At 51.1% G+C, this 18744-nt stretch overlaps 1 protein-coding gene across 1 annotated transcript; it reads right to left on the reverse strand.

Moving 5' to 3' along the window:
* Positions 1-17568: 17568 nt before the first annotated feature.
* On the reverse strand, positions 17569-18290 carry UBL4B (ubiquitin like 4B). Its single transcript, XM_061410886.1, has one exon. The coding sequence runs from the start codon at positions 18095-18097 to the stop codon at positions 17600-17602; it is 498 nt and encodes a 165-aa protein (XP_061266870.1). The 5' UTR covers positions 18098-18290; the 3' UTR covers positions 17569-17599.
* Between the last annotated feature and the right edge of the window lie 454 nt (positions 18291-18744).

The following is an 18744-nucleotide window of genomic DNA, read 5'->3' on the forward strand; positions in this document are numbered from 1 at the left end:
TTTACAGGTGAAGAGACCGTGGCACAGAAGGGTTAAGTTATTTGTCCAAGTCACATAGCTAGTTAGTGGCAGAATTGAGATTGGAGTCCCAAGCCCACATGCTTAACCACCGTGACATGCTGCCACTCCAGCGGACCATGAGAGCCTGGACCCAGCCCCTGTAGTGGGACTCGGGTGTCAGTCAGAAGCTGTCCTGAAGCCCCAGCCCATGGGGTGGGTGTTGGGACACTGACTGGCAGAGAAGTGAGAAGGGAGGCTCAGGGATCCAAGCTCTATCATAGCGACACATTTTCAGATTACCTGGTACTTTTCAAAGCAGGAAGAAGGGCTCATAAGAAAAAGAACTAGCATCTCTTAGCATCTACCAAACACCAGGCAGGGAGCATAGCAATCCTCGACGTATTCAGGAGTCACAGTCAGCAGACACAGTGGTCGACTGCTGTGGAGTAAAGGAGGACTTGAGGATTCTGGTTTGGGATGACTGAGGGGCACCAGTAAGGAACTAGAGAGAATAGGCCATGTTGAATTTATGTCCATGTCCATGTCCAGGACATGTTGAATTTATCAGGTATAAGACCCAGAAAGGTTAAGTGACTACTCTGGAGTCACACGGAAGGTAAGTGTCAGTGCAGAAACTAGAAGTCTCTTTGACTGTGTCTGGGGTGCCTGATAGAGACAGGACCCCAGTCTAGGTTCAAAGATGAAGACACCCCAGAACAGAAGTCGTGACCAGGATTTGGGGACTGCTGTTTGATGCGGGTTCAGGTGGTGCCTACGTGCTCAGTTCTGAGAGCAGACCGTGCCCCTTCAACTTTGAAATGAAAGCCAAGGGCAGTGCTAGGCTGAGTTTTAAGCACCGTGAGCCAAGAACATTCTCTCTGCAACGGTTTTCTCCATCTGTAAAAAGACAACAATATCCACAGCAAAGTTGTTTTGGAGATTAAATGAGGTAAGTAAACGGGGAAGCATTGACCCAAGCCCTGTAATCTGTCCTTGTGCTATTAGTCCAGTCTTCTGCCTCTGCCACTACCCCTCTCCCTTTCCTGCTCCTCCATCTTCCTCTCTCTCCCCAGTCTGCCCTCCCATTTTCTCATCTTCCCTCCTCTCTTTTTAGGCCTTGGGACAGAGCCTGTTCCAGGGAGTGTCTGCAGATAAGCAGCCTAGAGACAAGCGTGCAGTCTCCCATCTCGGTCAGCCCAGCTCCCTCCTCCCGCCCCTAGCTCTCCATCCCCACCCCCACACTCACATGCCACACAGGACAGCCCACCCTGGAGGGCACCAGCCCACCTGGCCTTCTCTCCTGCTGACCAGCAGTTCCCCTCCCTGCTGCCACATCCACTGGCTTCCTAGGGGACCCAGCGACCCCCACAGGCAGTTGCCCAGGGATTGCCACCAGAGGTGGCTGGAGAGACAGCAGAGACACCACAAGAGGCCCAAGGGGATGGGGAGGCTCCAGCCCGGACAGCCTGGAAATGTACAAAGCCGATCCCTAGGGACCGAGCAAGAGACTGACGTCAAGCCGAGGCTGAAAATATAGTCTGGAAAGTCACGCGGCAGCGTGAAAAATGAGCCGTTCTCCCCAGCCAGAGACATGGACGGTGGGGAAGAGACATAAATCCTGGCTCTTTAGAGGCTCCAAACAGCAGGGGCTGCTAGCTTCTAGGCTGCCTGTCGAGAGGTCTCGGGGGTCCCCAGTGTCTCATTCAGGGGCCAGGGCACCTGCAACCATCCCCATTCCTGAGAGCAGTCAGTGCCCTGAGAACTGAGGGCCAGCAAGGGAATCTAGGGGTGATCCTGGCCCCCTCCCCCATGCCCACACTGCTCAGTCCGTCTTTGGCTAAGCTGTGGTGTGGTGGGCAACACAACCTCCCGCAAACCACACCCAGAAGGTCCAGAGAGCCAGGGCCATGCCTCAAAGTGGAGGTCAAGGTCCCTGATGTCACTGGGCTCTGAAGTGCAGCCCGCTGCCAGGGAAGCCTGCTTCCCCATCCAGTTTTCTTCCCCTCCCCCGCACCCCCGACCTTCACAGCTACTTAAAAGTCTCTCCTTTTAAGAGGTACAGAGGTGTTGGGTGGCCTGGTGTCCACTCCACAGGCAGTCTGTCAGGGAGCGCCTGGATTCCACTGCAGTGGGAGGTTCTCAGAGACTCACTTCCCATGGCCCTTGGATGCCCAAGCACCCCCTTCAGGCTGGCATGAAAGGAACAGAGGAGCCCCAGACATGAGAGCTGGTCATGGGATTAGGGCTTTCTGGGACACCCGGCCATGGGCCCTCAGGGCCTGAGATGACATCAAAGGCAGACGGCCCTGCCCCCACTGGCCTTGGTACTCCATAAGCTCCCAAGATTTAAAAAGCAGTCCCAGGGAAAGTGACCAGGGTTCCCCACCAAAGCAACCGAGGTTACATTTTCACCACTTCATGGCAATAGGGTCAAATGAGGTTATTTGGTTTGTCTTACCCCTGAGTTAAGGGGCTTCCCTGGTGGCTCCATGGTAAAGAACTTACTCGCCTACCAATGCAGGAGAGACAGGAGACATGGGTTTGATCCCTGGGTCAGGAAGATCCCCTGGAGGAGGAAATGGTAACCCGCTCCAGTATTTTTGCCTAGGAAATCCCACGGACAGAGGAGCCTGGCCATTCCACGGGGTCACACATAGTCAGACGCAAGTTAGCGACTAAACAACCACCACCCCTGAGTTTAAGATTCTTACCTTCTACAGTTTCCCATTCCTGTGTCTTGTTCCCTCTTCTGGTCTGCCCCTCCAAGATCTCTTCTTAACACCCCAGCTCTGGTGTTGTCCACTCTCTGAATGCTCCCACCTCACTCCTCACCCCCAGCACCATGATCCACCCCATAGTAAAACACCCTCTCCTTTGAGCTTCTCCACAGACAAGCCTCCCGACACTGCATCTAAGTGTCACACACATGTCTGTCTCCTCCTGCAGGGCTCTTGCAGGGCAAAGAGGGGCCTTGGTCATCTCTGCAACCTTCAGGGTTCAGCTCAATCCAGCCAGAAGGAGGGCTTGGCTCAGTTCATGGAATTTAACTAAACAGGATTCATGTGTATGTTAGCGTCATAGAGACCCTAAAAAGACAACCAAGGGCTGGAGCCCTGGGCTGGGAGGTGGGGATGTCATCAGACTCTCCTTCTTTGGGCGCCTGTCCCCAAAGTCCTGGACCTCAGGGCTCTGACAATCCTTGGGGGGAAGCAGAGCCATGTGCCTGAAAACCTAAGTCAGAGTATATCCCTAACCTCAAAGTCCTGGCCTGGGTCCTCACCTCACTGGGATAAAAAAAACAAAGTCCTTAGCAAAACCCAAAAGCCCTGTGTGACCTGATCCCCATTATCTCTAACCTATCTTATGCTGCGCTCTGTTTCCTTTCTGCTCCAGCCACAGCAGGCCTCCTTCAGCACCCACCTCAGGACCTTTGCACCTGCTCTCTCCCATTGCTCAAGTGTTACCTCTAGGAGGCCTTCTCTGATCAGCTTATTCAAAACCACATGCATGCACACACATACACACAAGCATGCTCTCTCTACCCCTTCCTCATTTTCTCCTTATTATTGATCAGCAACTGATACCTATATATTTTATTTATTTATTTATTATTTCTTTCCCCAAGTAGAGTGGAGATTCAATCAGAGCAGGAACTTTTATCTGTTTGATGTTTATTCTTCTCTTAGTTAATCCATGCTCCTCCTTTAATATCTTGTAACAAATTTTGAGATACACAGTTATCTACTCTTTTAAGTTATATTAGATGGTGAGAATTTTTCTTTTTTCCATTTCTTTTCCATGGGGATGGTCTTGATCCCTGTCTCCTGTACAATGTCACAAACCTCCGTCCATAGTTCATCAGGCATTCTATCTATCAGATCTAGGCCCTTAAATCTATTTCTCACTTCCACTGTATAATCATAAGGGATCTGGTTTAGGTCATACCTGAATGGTCTAGTGGTTTTCCCTACTTTCTTCAGTTTCAGTCTGAATTTGGCAATAAGGAGTTCATGATCTGAGCCACAGTCAGCTCCTGGTCTTGTTTTTGCTGACTGTATAGAGCTTCTCCATCTTTGGCTGCAAAGAATATAATCAATCTGATTTCGGTGTTGACCATCTGGTGATGTCCACGTGTAGTCTTTTCTTGTGTTTTTGGAAGAGGGTGTTGCTATGACCAGTGCATTCTCTTGGCAAAACTCTATTAGCCTTTGCCCTGCTTCATTTCGTATTCCAAGGCCAAATTTGCCTGTTACCCCAGGTGTTTCTTGACTTCTACTTTTGCACTCCAGTCCCCTATAATGAAAAGGACATCTTTTTTGGGTGTTAGTTTTAAAAGGTCTTGTAGGTCTTCATAGAACCATTCAACTTCCGCTTCTTCAGCGTTACTGGTTGGGGCATAGACCTGGATTACTGTGATATTGAATGGTTTGCCTTGGAAACGAACAGAGATCATTCTGTCATTTTTGAGATTGCATCCAAACACTGCATTTCAGACTCTTTTGTTGACCATGATGGCTACTCCATTTCTTCTAAGGGATACCTGCCCACAGTAGTAGATATAATGGTCATCTGAGTTAAATTCACCCATTCCAGTCCATTTCAGTTTGCTGATTCCTAGAATGTTGACGTTCACTCTTGCCATCTCCTGTTTGACCGCTTCCAATTTGCCTGGATTCATGGACCTGACATTCCAGGTTCCTATGCAATATTGCTCTTTACAGCATTGGACCTTGCTTCTATCACCAGTCACACCCACAGCTGGGTATTGTTTTTGCTTTGGCTTCATCCCTTCATTCTTTCTGGAGTTATTTCTCCACTGATCTCCTGTAGCATATTGGGCACCTACTGACCCAGGGAGTTCCCCTTTCAGTATCCTATCATTTTGCCTTTTCATACTATTCATGGGGTTCTAGCATATTCAAAAAGCAGAGACATTACTTTGCCAACCAAGGTCCATCTAGTCAAGGCTATGGTTTTTCCAGTGGTCATTTATGGATGTAAGAGTTGGACTGTGAAGAAAGCTGAGCGCCGAAGAATTGATGCTTTTGAACTGTGGTGTTGGAGAAGACTCTTGAGAGTCCCTTGGACTGCAAGGACATCCAATCAGTCCATTCTAAAGGAGATTAGTCCTGGGTGTTCTTTGGAAGGGCTGATGCTAGAGCTGAAACTCCAATACTTTGGCCACCTCATGTGAAGAGTTGACTCATCGGAAAAGACTGATGATGCTGGGAGGGATTGGGGGCAGGAGGAGAAGGGGATGACAGAGGATGAGATGGCTGGATGGCATCACTGACTCGATGGATCTGAGTTTGGGTGAACTCTGGGAGTTGGTGATGGACAGGGAGGCCTGGCGTGCTGCAATTCATGGGGTTGCAAAGAGTCGGACATGACTGAGCGACTGAACTGAACTGAAGTGAACTGAGACAGTGAGAATAAGAGAGGAAGAAAAAAATATTTGCTTAATAGAAATATACATATAAACATATTCATAAGGAAATCTTGTCCTTGTTTCCACAGCTGGCAGAGTATTTATAATTCCCTTATTCCACTGGATGGCCCTTGTTCCCTTTGCCCTCAGCAGATAGCTCAGTGAGCTGCAGTCTTTACAGAGTGGAGGTGGGAATTTTAGGGCACATAGCAGGCCTTCAAATAATATTTCTTACATCAGTAAGGAAGAGGCTGGTCTACATGGATCATTGGAAGTAGAAAGAAGCCCGTCTCTGATTTGTGTAGACAACCAGAATAGACAAGCCAACTAAAAAGTTCTGCTTACCACATAACTGTGTGAGCTAACACCCAGGTCAGGAGATAATCTCTTGTTGGTTTTTGTTTTCCAAGGTGCTTGGACACACAATCAGAGAGCTGTCACTTGGGCTCTACCTGCCTCAGGTAAGGTAGGTGAGGTCCTACCTGCCTCTGTGGAGCGCTCTCTCGGTCTGGATGGGTAGGAGGGCTCAGGCGCTGGGAGGTGGTGTGGAGGATGAAAGGCGGTCCCTCAGCCCCTTGTGCAGCAACTCCTTCGTACTTTCCTTTGGATGACATTTTCCAGTGCCCTCACTAGTGCCGCTAACGAGCCCCAGGGGCCCTGGGGGACTGCCACCAGGGCTTCCGCTGGTGCCCTGAGGGCTCTCCACTCTGCCTGCAGGCTCAGAGAACCTACCTCGGTAGCAGCTTCTCCTGAGTACTGCTCAGGACAACCAGGTTCAAGCAGGAAAGCCAACTCCAACACACAGCTCCCAGAAGGCCCAGCATCAATCCTCACCCAGCCGTAGACCCAGAGAGACACCTGGACTGGGAGCTCCGTGAGGGCAGGGGAACAAACTCATCACCCTTCTCCCAGATCTCTGACTCCAGCCCTGGGACCTGACCCCAGCGAGGCACGTGACACACTCAAGCAGTTCCAAAGGCAACAAGCAAAATGGGCAGTGCTCCTGAGAGGGTCCTTGGGACCATCCACTCGCTTCTGCCACTCATTGGCTGAATCACTTGCATTCTCTGAGTGCTGATTCTGATTCTTTATCTCGAAGGTGAGAATAACAATGCCTGCCTCACCCACTGTTTAAAGGTCCTGATGTGACCCTGTGTTTACACCCAGAGACTTGCAGAAGCTCCACAAATGCTGCAGCCGTGCAGGCAGAGGCAGAGCTCCCCCAACACGCCCACGTGACACCCTGGGACCGCCAAACACACCTCTCCACTCTTTTACTGATGCCTCCTGCCCTGCTGTGTGTCAGCAGGAGCACCCTGTGTCAACCAATGAATCAGACCCTGTAGGAGATGTGTATGGGAGCTTACACGAGTGTGGAGCTGGCTAAGTGAGCCCAAGATCTGTGGGGCAGGCAGGCAGGCAGGAAGGGAAGATCATGGGTAGACTCAAATCCACAGGCACTAGCTGAAGCTGCTGGCCACAGGCTTGAGTCCCTCTCAGGAAAGACCCAAGTCGTCTCTATCTTTTTTAAAACAATATTTATTTATGTATTCATTTATTTGGCTGCTTTGGGTGTTAATTGCAGCATGCTGGATCTGTAGTTGGGGCATGTGGGGTTTAGTTCCCTGACCAGGGATTGAATCGGAGCCCCCTGCACTGGGAGCACAGAGTCTTCAGCCACTGGACCACCAGGGAAGTCCCCCAAGCCTTCTCTTAAAGCAGGGATCCGCAACCTCCAGAATTCAATGCCTGCTGATATAAAGTGGAGTTAATTAATACTAGAAATAAAGTGCACAATACATCCAATGTGCTTGAATCAACCTGAAACCATTCTCCACCACCCCAGTCCTTGGACAAATTGTCTTCCACGAAACTGGTCTCTGGTGCCAAAAAGGGCTTCCAACACAGTGAGCCAAGCCCCCCAGGATTATCTCCGTAATTTAAAGTCAACTGATTAGGGGCTTGAATCACCTGTGTAAAAGCCCTTTAAAGCAGCACCTGAGTTAGTGTTTGATTTAGTAACTGGTAGATGGGAAGTCGGAGAAGGCAATGGCACCCCACTCCAGTACTCTTGCCTGGAAAATCCATGGATGGAGGAGCCTGGTAGGCTGCAGTCCATGGGGTCGCTAAGGGTCGGACACGACTGAGCAACTTCACTTTCACTTTTCACTTTCATGCATTGGAGAAGGAAATGGCAACCCACTCCAGTGTTCTTGCCTGGAGAAAATCCCAGGGCTGGGGGAGCCTGGTGGGCTGCCGTTTATGGGGTCACACAGAGTTGGACACGACTAAAGCAACTTAGCAGCAGCAGCAGATGGGAAGTATATGCTACAAAATAGCTGCCACTTTCTTTCTGTTGTCCAACTCCATGAAAGACTAGCACACGGGGATTCTATAGTCAAGCCAGGCTACCAGGAAGCTATCACACATCCCACTTGCTTAAATCTGTATAAAGACACTTCTTGTCAACATACAGTCACGGTTTACAAAGCACATTTAAATTCCATTGTCTCACGTAATCCTCATGACAGTTCTTTGAAAGGAATTTATTTTATTGTTGACTTACCTAACCTCACACACAGCTGCTAAGTGACAGAGTTGGGATTTGAGCCTGTGTTGACCTGATTCATTCACATCCTCACCAGAAAGTGAGTTTGATAAGCGGAGGGAGGAGAGAAAAGCTTCAGTTTCTGGCTGCATTTTAGAAAAGGGCAAAGGAATAGAGACCCAGATATGTGAAACAATCTTTGCCTAAATGTTGGTTTTGCTGGGGCCCATTCTGGATGACAACAAGATAAGAAGTCACAAACAGGGGATTTTACTCTCCTGCATATGGTGCTTAAAAAGCCCCATTTCTTTCCCCCAATTAAATTAAATCTGTCCCAAGCCTCTATCCTACCAGTCCAGAGGGAATTCAAGGCATTGTTATTGGAGCTTCCTTCTCCACTATCCATTAGAGGTGAGCAAAGATTCTGGAGTCGCCCACATCACAGTACATTCAGGGAAGGGCCCACTGGCCCCTCTGTGTGCACTGTCCACACAGCTCTGCTCATGACCAGTCCTCATTTGGTCTCTGCCAAGAGTCAACTTTCTCAGGTCACCTTGCTGCCATTGTCCTCTGGCTCCTCCCAACCTCCTGGGAAGCCCCATTCCTTGCTCTTTAGCTTGTTTTCCTCCAAACTTCCCTTCCACCATCTCCTTCAGCATAATCCCCTCAATGAACCTGTATTTTTTTCTTTTCTTTTTTGTTGGACTGTGAAGAAGGCTGAGCGCCGAAGAATTGATGCTTTTGAACTGTGGTGTTGGAGAAGACTCTTCAGAGTCCCTTGGACTGCAAGGAGATCCAACCAGTCCATTCTGAAGGAGATCAGCCCTGGGATTTCTTTGGAAGGAATGATGCTAAAGCTGAAACTCCGGTACTTTGGCCACCTCATGCGAAGAGTTGACTCATTGGAAAAGACTCTGATGCTTGGAGGGATTGGGGGCAGGAGGAGAAGGGGACGACAGAGGATGAGATGGCTGGATGGCATCACTGACTCGATGGACGTGAGTCTGAGTGAACTCTGGGGGTTGGTGATGGACAGGGAGGCCTGGCATGCTGCAATTCATGGGGTCGCAGAGAGTCGGACACAACTGGGTGACTGATCTGATCTGATCTGATGATTTTTTACTTATTTATTTTAATTAAAGGATAATTGCTTTACAGAATTTTGTTTTCTGTCAAACCTCAACATGACTCAGCCATATGAACCTGTATTTTTACAAAACAAAATCCAGGAAAGGGTAAAAGTGGTCTGCTAGGTGCCCTGACAACCAACTGTTGTAGTAACAATAACAGACTTACTGAATATTTATTGTCTACTAATCACTTATGTTGCCTCATTTAATCCTATTAATAAGACGCTATTATTATTAACCACTTTTACATATGAGGGAAACAGAGGCCTGAAGTCACGTGTCCAAGGTCAGCTCAGCTCACAAGCATCTCCCAGCTTTCTGACTCCAGGGCCTGTGCTCCAACCACTGCTCTTTGCCATCTCTCCCTAAAACTGGTGTAAGGAAAGGTGGCGCAAAAGCCTGCCTGGGTGACCTTGGGACAGAGGAAGGACAATTAGCCACAGAAGCAAAATCAAGTCACAAGACAGTTGCAATAAATTCTCTCATGCAGATAGGTGGGCAGTGGGGAAGGGGAGTAAAGGACTCAGATTCTGGGTCTGCTATCTACCAGCTCCCTGACTTACCCTCTCTGTCAGTCTCCTCCCTTCCAAAATGAGGTTGGTGAGCCCAACCTTCCAAGCTTGATGAGAGGATCAAAAGGCAAAAAGTATGTAAGAGCTCTTTGTAAACTCTGAATTCTGTAGATGTTTCATGTTAAGGGTATGGGCAGAACATATGCCTTGCCAGCACCTGAGCTGAATAACATTAGTCGTGGCAGCCCTAAACAAAAGATAGCCCGGTGCCAAGGTTAGGTCACTGTTCTGGGATCTAGGGAGCCAGGCAAAAAATTCTTTTAAAGACTGAAACAGAGAGTTTGCTTTCCTGTGCTAAAGATGCTGGAAAACATAGAACTACATTTCCTAGACTTCTTTGCAGCTAGGGCCCATGAGTGACTGAGTTCCATGAGGAAAATTCCTACATGAGCCTTGGAAGGGCTGGGGAAGATAGGTGTGGAGGCAGAAAGAAATGTAAGGCAGAAGCGGGGTCAGGGGAGATAAAGCCTCTTGGGTGAGCTGTGGAGGTTTCCAGTGCCTGCTCCCTGGGTACAGGCAGCAGAGCTGTGTCTCCACCAGGGCAGCCCCATGGGATGCTCATGGAATTCTCCTGGCTCTGTGATGTCTTGGCCCTCTCCAAGGTTCTATAAACTACCTAATATCCTCTAATAAATTCCTTTCTGCTTAAATCAGCCAGAGTGGAATCTGTTCTCCCAGACTGGTATTGGAAGAGATTCCAAGCAAGAAACCCTCGAGGATATGAGAATCTGGGACTGGTTTCCGAACACGTTGCATTTCCAGACAACAGAGAGTCAGTTAGACCCAGAAGACGGGATTTGACTGGTGGTCGGCACATCACGGTGAAACAGCTACTGCTCTCACTCTAAGAGCCCCACAGTAAGGAGTCCGCGGGAGGCAAGGCTTCAGCAATTTAGCCGCTGCTGAAGTAAACCTCTAAAATAAGCTTTTATTATGAAAAATTTCAAACCAACACAAAAATAGAGTAGTATGCTCAAGCCCTCATGTACCCAGTTTCTACAGTCACCCTGCTATCACTCTGTCACTGCAGGAACTTCCTCTGTCCCAGTTCACTGGATTGTTCTGAAAAAAATCTAATGTAACATTTCACCCCGAAGTACTTCAGCGTGCTTCTCTAAAAGGTGACTTTTAAAAATATAACCATGACAATATCTCACCGCCTAGAAATGGACACTAATTCCTTAATACCATCAAATATCCAGTCAGTGTTTATATTTCCCCATGGTCTTGCCTTTTTAAAAACATTTTTTCATATGGACCATTTTTTAATGTCTTTATCAAATGTATTACTATACTGCTTCTATTTTTATGTTTTAGGTTTTTTGGCCACAAGGCATGAAGGATCTTAGCTCCCTGACCAGGGATTGAACCTTCATCCCCTGCATTGGAAAGTGAAGTCGTAACCCCTGGACCACCAGGGAAGTCCCTTGCCTTTTGTTTTTTAAGTTTGCTCAAATCAGGATCTAACTAACTCTATCCATTGTGATTAGTTGATACACCTCTTAAATTTCTTTTAATCTATAAATTTCTCTCCGTCTTTCTTGCTCAATTTTTTCTTCCTGTTGAAGAAATTGGGTCATTTGTTCCATAAAATTTCCCATAGATCAACCTTCCCAACTAACTTCTTGGAAAGTTAAAATCCGCATGTCTAAGACTCTGTTTCAACTAAGGTTTCATCACAACCTGGCTTCTTCCAGGCAGACCACTCACCTGGAACTTGTAGGTGGGAGTGGGCCAGCTCAGAAGAGGCAGCTCTTCAAAGCGGAGCTGGAGACAGCAGAGTCCAGGGCGCACCTGTCATGGGGACTCTGGATCATCCCTGGAACCCAAGGAGCCACGTGGTAGGTGAGATGGCAGTCTGGGTGTCCCTCCTGGCTAAGTGTCCAAACCTGGTCACTTGGCCCTCCCAGGGATCCTGTAAACCATAACCCCTCCATGCAATACACCCCTTTAGGTATGAACTGGTCAGAGTGCATTCTGCTGACTGCAATAGAAATCAATGTGGGTGGAGGGCAGGGGTAGAATAAGCCTTAATTCTGCAGAGCACTTTAGGGTTCATAAAACACTTCTCATACATTGGGTGCTCTTTACTACCCCAAAAGAGGGCATTGAACAGATGAGTCAGACCAAGCAACCAAACCTCCCAATTAAAGGAGTATCTCAAGCTCAGTCTCAAATCTTCAGATTCCAGGCCTCACACTGTTCTCACCATCCGCCTCCATCTCCTCACGGGCTGCCAGACTCACAGCACAGAGGAGGGGTGTCTGGGGCTACAATGGCCCAGGAAATAAGCCAACACAGAGAGATGCAAGGGCTGTAGAGAGACTCCTCCGTCTGGGTAAGATGAATGCACGTCCTCCCCCAAACTCTCTTCCTGGTGATGTCAGGGTCACATGGACAAAGTCCTGGGGTCTGAGCACCCCAATACTCCTCCTTTCAGGCAGGCCGTGCTGGAGAGAGGGGCAGCAGCGGTCAGGAAAGACAGCCCTCCAGGTTAAAGCCCACTCTGTTGCCCCAACTCTGTCACCAAAGCCTTTCAGAGTCCAGTGTGTGGACTCTGTTCGTGTGTGTGTGTGTGTGTGTGTGTGTGTGTGTAAGGGGGTACACTGGGAATTGGTCAGGGAAATAAAGTGGAAGGGGGTTCAGGGGATCCTGAGAGGACCAAGGCTTTCTCCAATGCATAGTCACTCAAGTTTAAGTAGTGGCAATGGCCTGAAATTATCTAGATGAGAGGCTGAGGAGGGGGCTCCGAGGGCCTCCCTCCTGCCCTATCCGATGGACAGCAGCTTTGATCCTGGAGTCTGAGGCTCATAAATAATATCCCAGGCATGGGTGCCCTGGGACTTCTCCAAGGGCAGCTGGCTGACAAGACCGACTCTGCCAGGCCGTGCAGGCAGGCCTGGCCCCATTGCAGCAGGCCGTGATGGGTTTATGGCCAGCAACCGACAGTAGTTACCTCAGATTTATCATCCATCTGCAAGGGCAAGGGGAGCCACTAAAGGCGGCCAGGAGCCGCTCAGTCACTGTGATGGGAAGTGCAGTCGGAGGCGGTGGAGAGCAAGGAGGTAGGAGCATGCTGGGAGCCTGGGCTTCCTGCTGGCTCCTTGGGTTACAGTCTGTTCTTGAGGGGGATTTACAGTCCTGGAGCCCACAGGAGTCAAGCCACCTCCGAGAGGGAGGCAGAGCTGAAGGAGAACGAGGGTGCCAGTACAGCTGGACTGGCCCAGACAGAGCCGTGAGGGGAAGCACGGGGACCCAGCACCCAACCCGCTGGCCACAGTGCCTGTGAGAGGCAGCTTGCCACCTTGGCCAACACTGCCTGACCGCCTGCCTGGGCAGTTCTGCCTTCCTGGCAGCACGTCCATCTTCGAGCAAGGCTGTTCGTGGTAACCCTGTATGTGTGAATACCTGTGCCCTTTCTCTGGATGTGTGTCTGTTTGGGGGTTTACGTCAGCAAAAAAAGGTGCATGCATGCAATGAGGCCATTTCGCATTGTGCTCGAGCACCGGACAGCTATGTCTATTAATTAGTATCACACCTGTGCACAGGTAGGGTGGAGGGCGGGGACATCATCAAAGCCAGAGGGTTCTGGGTCCTTGTCCACGCCTATCTAATGGGTGAGTCAGTAGATACAAGAATACAAGAGAGAGCACACAGGAGGACAGGGAGAAGGGCTGGTGGGGTTTAATAGAAGGGTGAGTATGGATGAAATGGATGGGAGGAAAGAGAAGCTGGGCAGGGGTGGATGGAAAGAGACTTAAAGATTAGAGGGAGAGCCAAAAAGCGCCCAGATGTCCACACAGTGCAGCCAACTCGGCCCCAGATGTGGTCACGAACAGGAGGGAAAGGGTGGAAAAGAGGTACAGGAAGAAAAGCAGAAAGGACAAGGGAGGAGGAAGGCTCGAGAGGGGGGAGCAGGGTGAGGCAGCTGGTGGGAACATCATCTGCTCCAGGAGCCCAGGACCTGGCTCTGCAGCTTTCTCACCTCAGCCATCTCCACCAGCTAGAGCTTGCTCGGCAGCTGGACCTGAGCACAGGGCAGCCTGCCCTCTGGCCACACCACAACCACCCAGGCCCAGCTCAGAGCCCAGAGAGAGTGATCCAGGCCTGGCCTGGGTAAGAAGCAAACTTGCCACCTTGGAGAGTTCACACAGAGAAAGGAGTCTCTGCCCTCAGACATGAGGGGGCTGATGTCAGTACAAGTGTGGAGCACCGTTGCAAGGCCCAGCTGCTACCCAGCACACAAGTGTGTACACCCACATGGCCATCTCCATGTTCCTACATGTCTTGTGAGCACCTGGGTCCTGACCATATAAGGCATCGCTTGGATAGCGCAAAGCTGGTCCAGGCCACCTCTTCCTGCAGCCCTAGGAATTCCTAGGTTCAGCACTGCAAAGTCTCCTCTTTCTGTCCTTGCATTTGCTGTGAGGGATCTTCTGGCTGGACTGCCTGAGCTCCAGCAGCCTGAACCCCAAAAGGCCAGATGTGAACCCAGACACTGCAAGTGGAACAGAGCCTAAAGCTCATTTCTGCAAACCTGGTTCTGCCACTACAGACCACACCCTATGGGTGTGAGGTGTTGAGGGGGTATCTGTTTGTTTGCCAGTGTGCTCCTTGGGTATGTCACATGATTCTGGGTGTCATGGGGCACCCAGCCAGGTCAGATGCTGGCTGTGCTGAGTCAAGCAACAGTTCTCCAAGTGTGATGTGTAGACCCCTGGGTGTCAGGAAAAGTCCTTGAGGTACCCTTCAACTTTTCCCCTTCCCTATCCTCCACTGGTGTCTGGCCCTTTGTGAGATTCCCTTTCTCTGAATGTGGGCAAGACCTGTGACTTGGTTCTACTGTAGCATCAGGCATCCAGCGTCTCTGAAGCCCTGGAAACGCTGTAAGCCTTCTCCTTCACCAACATCTACAAGAATGTTCATCCTGACAGACTGTTCCCTGCCCTACCACTCAGGGCTAAGAGTAAAAATCATACGGCCAGTTACACACACATCCCCACATCTCAATCCTAGGCTATGTGGCAGGGCTTCCCTGAGCCCCTCTGCTGCACCAAGCAACCAGGGACAGCAGGGGGCGCACTTCTCCCTACACTGTCTTCTCAGGGAGCCCAACCTAGATCCCCAGCACAAAGCATAGCCCATGCTAAGACCACCATCAACCTGTATCATCAAAGAATAAAGGACTTATGAAATAGCACATGAACCAGGGTGTGATTCCTGTTTCCATCAGAAAGACGATTTCGCCAGGGACCGGAGGATAGAGGCTGTTGGCCTTTGGTGATGCAGGCAGGAACTTGGAGGAGAAGGCAGATTTCTATGTGGCTGAGAACACAAAGCTGGAAACCCAGACGCCGTGGCTGCCCTGAGATGACTCCTACTTGAGCAAAGCGGTTACCTCTAAAGGGATCTATGTGTCCTTTTGTGGCAGGAGAGAGATGCTGTGGGGAAGTGGCAGGGCTACATGCCCAGGGCTGCAGTTTAAGAAGAGTGCCCCCTCCCATTCCCACGGCTCCTCAGATGGTAACAGCAGAGGAGGGAGCCTTCAGTGGGTTTGCTGGCATAGGTTCCAATTCACCTTTGAAATGAGGTGAAACTGAGACAAGGAAGGACCTCTAGGGCAAGATAGGAGTCAAGTTTCTCCACACAGGGGAGGATTCTAACCCACTGCAGGAGTGTGAGTGGCCCCTCTGCCCCCAGCCTCCCAATATTCCCTGATACCTGTAAGTTCATCCATTAGGGGACAAACCCCACAGTGGGAAATGCAGCATTGAATAAAATATCCCTGGGAGAGAGAACAGAGGCAAGTTCTTGCTCAGTTCCACGAGGCAGTGCATTCTCCCCTGGGCTCAGCTTTGTGGGGAGGGCTGGGAGCAGGGCCCCCCGGGAAGGGTGGAGTCAGAAGTGGGAGACCATCACAGGCACTCCAGAGCAGAACAACTCTCCTTCCTCCCATGTGGGGCCTGGAGTCCCTCCCCGCAGCGCTGGGGACTACCAGCCGAGGTGGCTGCTCCCGGCCAGCCCCGACACTCCCACTAGCCAGAGAGACAACAAAGCCGTCCCCCATCCCCTTGTGCCAGCTCCTCTTGGCAAAAGGAATAAAACGGCCCACTTATTTTTATCACTCACAGATTTCCCAGGAAATGGGCTATTAGTTCCCCTAATATAAAGATAATAGGCTTGTCCCCCTCCATACGTGGCACAGCCCAGCATGAACATACTTGAAGCTCCATCAGAAGGTCTCTCCTGCAGAGGATGGGGTACCTGGGAGCAGGACCTAGAGAGGAGCCAGAAGCTGGGGTTCCCCCACCCCCTGATGGCAGAGACACAGTTTCAGGAGTCTCTCCCTGCCCTGTAGCTGATCCCACCCTACTCTCAATTGTAATCTTCAACACCTATGGGGTAAGTAAACACTACTATAAAACACCCCAACAAATAGGATGTGGGGGCCCCATAAGCCAAGGACAGGATGCTTCCCAGGGACCTGTGTATGCCTGTGTGTGCTAAGTCTCTCCAGTCGTGTCCAGCTCTTTGTGACCCCATGGACTGTAGCCCACCAGGCTCCTCTGTCCATGGGATTCTCCAGGCAAGAATACTGGAGTGGGTTGCCAAGCCCTCCTCCAAAGGATCTTCCTGACCCAGAGGTTGAACTTGTGTCTCTTATGTCTCCTGCACTGGCAGGCAGGTTCTTTACCACTAACGCCACTTGGGAAGCCTTGGAACTTGGGTGCCTCCAGTTCCTTTCTAGATTGTGCTTCATCCATTTCCCTTCCTCTCCACAGACCCACTGTGATAACAGCACTGCCAGGACTTCAGAGCACCAGGCTCTCAGTGAGTGCCCTGCCCTCTCACACATGGGCTGTGGGAGCTCCTCAGCCCTTGGTGAGGGCCTTCTCACACCAGAACAGAGAAAGGGGCCTGGCTTTTCTATAGTCTGTGAGGACTGCGCCCTGCAAGGTGGTGGCTGGCACCTGGGCATGTAGTCACACGGGCTGCAGTCTGGTTTTATGTTGCTGCTTTACTTGTCACACGTATGACCTCTCCACCGAAGCTGCACGCTCTGTGAGAGCAAGGGCCCTGACTGGTACTCTCTTTGCTCCCAGGAAGCCTGGGCAGTGATGGGCAGGAAATGGGGGCTCAGTGAGCCCCAGTGATTGATGAGATTTGGGGCAGGGCACAGGGGGGCGTGGCCCTGTGCTGCTCACGCTGACCACGGTGAGTGTGCAACGATGCAAACTGCCTTTTCAGCCTAAGCCTCGGCTTCCTGCTCTCCCGCGTGTGTGTGTGTCCCTGAGAACACCAGACCTACACACAGAAGCCCTCCCCAACTCCTACCTCTGCTGCCTCTGCCCCTTACGCTGTGGAAGCATGAGCAGGCAGAAAGTAGGGACAGCCTCTCTCAGAGGGCAAGTGCCAGCTGCCAGGCACTCCTTTCCCCTTGGCCATCGGAGGTCTGGGGGTGGGCGCCATGGCCTGGGGATGGAAGAAATGAACTCACATTATCTGTCTTTCTGCCCCCAAGGAGAAAGACAGTCTGTCTAGAGACACGGAGACTGAGTCAGGAGGTGTGCTGACAGCCTGGGCTGTTGCTGGACAAGCAGGGGCAAAGCCGCCCAGCCCAGGAGGAGCTGCTCCCCCAGAGGGGCAGAGGGTGGGGGCAGCCGGTGACCACCCCTTTTGGGCTGTCCGTGGAGCGACCAGAGCCGCTTCTAGTGATGGGGAGGGAATCCCTCTGGGTTTCAGAGGGGAACCCACAGGCCCAAGAGAGGAGAAAAAGGCCCAAAATCCCTCCAGTTGCTCTGAAATTTCAAAAAGGGGTAAAGATGCATCTATGTCAGCAAGAACTTGTGGGGAGTCACTGGGGAAAACTTAAGGATGAGGCGGGGTGAATTTGAGTGTGCAAACAAGCAGGATGGCTGGTTTACTGAACAGCCTCCTTTTCCTCTTCCTTATTGGGACTCAGAACCTCAAGCTCCCTCTCCCCAGTGGGCTGTGCGAGTGGCTCCTTGGTCAGGAGGTACCGCGCCAGCTGCTCCAGGTCCCCCAGGCTTATCCTCTGCAGGCACTCCTCGTGCTCCCGCCTCAGCAGCTGCAGCATTGCCTCAGTGTCCTGGGGCCCAAAGTGTTTGGCCAGGACCTGGCCCAGGTGGTGCCACAGGGGCTGGGGCAGGCGGGTGTCCTCAGGCGCCGGCTTCTCCAGGGGCCGCATGACCACGCTGATGGAGGCGTTGGGCCCAATGCGGTAGTCGGAGAGCCGCTTGTCATCTGCCAGCAGCTGGCCGCGGAAGAGCAGGTGCTGCTGCTCCTCCGGCACATGCAGCCGCTCGGACACCAGCTTCTTCAGCATGGCCACGCTCTCCTGTCCTGACACCTTCAGGCTACATCTCCGGCCCAGGAGCAGCTTGACTGTGAGGAACATCGGGCTGCCAGCAGATTCAGGAGGGATCCATGCTCTGGCGGCTGCCCTGAGGGTGAAGGGGTTCTGTAGGAGAAGGTTTATGTGTGTGGTTTCTCCTTATCAACGGAGGGCAGTGGTCCCAGGAGGCCGAGGGCCGGGCCCAAGAGGACAGCCATTGGCTGATGCATGGTGATGTCACAATGCTGCTTATCAGAGGGCTCATTTCCAGAGTGGGACTTTAGGGAAATGAGAGGGGGCATTTGGGACACAGAACATTCCTTCCTCCTTTAGAGGAGAAATGAGAGGAGAAGAGGAAAAAACGAGGGTTGGGAAAGCGAACGTAGGACTAGGAGAAAGGAGAGCAGGAGGGTGTGACAGGAGGGCCCAAAGGACAGGGCAGCCGAAGGAAACACACCCATGTTGCCTCATTCAGCACTATTTCATGCCCTTTCTGCCGGGACCCATCCCCAAGGAGAGATCATATCATGATAGATATTTCCTGCTTTAATTTATCAAGGGTCCTCCTTCTGTCACACACTTGACACGCCCTCTTGGATTGGGTTTCCCAGACACAGAGACAGGGATTCTCAAGCACATACATAGTTGGGAGGTAACCCCAGGATGCTCATGTAAGCAGGAGCGAGAAAGCGAGACAGATAAGGGTGGGC

This window comes from Bos javanicus, chromosome 3 (genome assembly GCF_032452875.1).
Source record: "Bos javanicus breed banteng chromosome 3, ARS-OSU_banteng_1.0, whole genome shotgun sequence".
In the NCBI taxonomy this organism is placed as follows: Eukaryota; Metazoa; Chordata; class Mammalia; order Artiodactyla; family Bovidae; genus Bos; species Bos javanicus.

Excerpts from the sequence above, each read along its gene's own strand:
- UBL4B (XM_061410886.1), bottom strand. The coding sequence starts at position 18,097 with ATGTTCCTCACAGTCAAGCTGCTCCTGGGCCGGAGATGTAGCCTGAAG.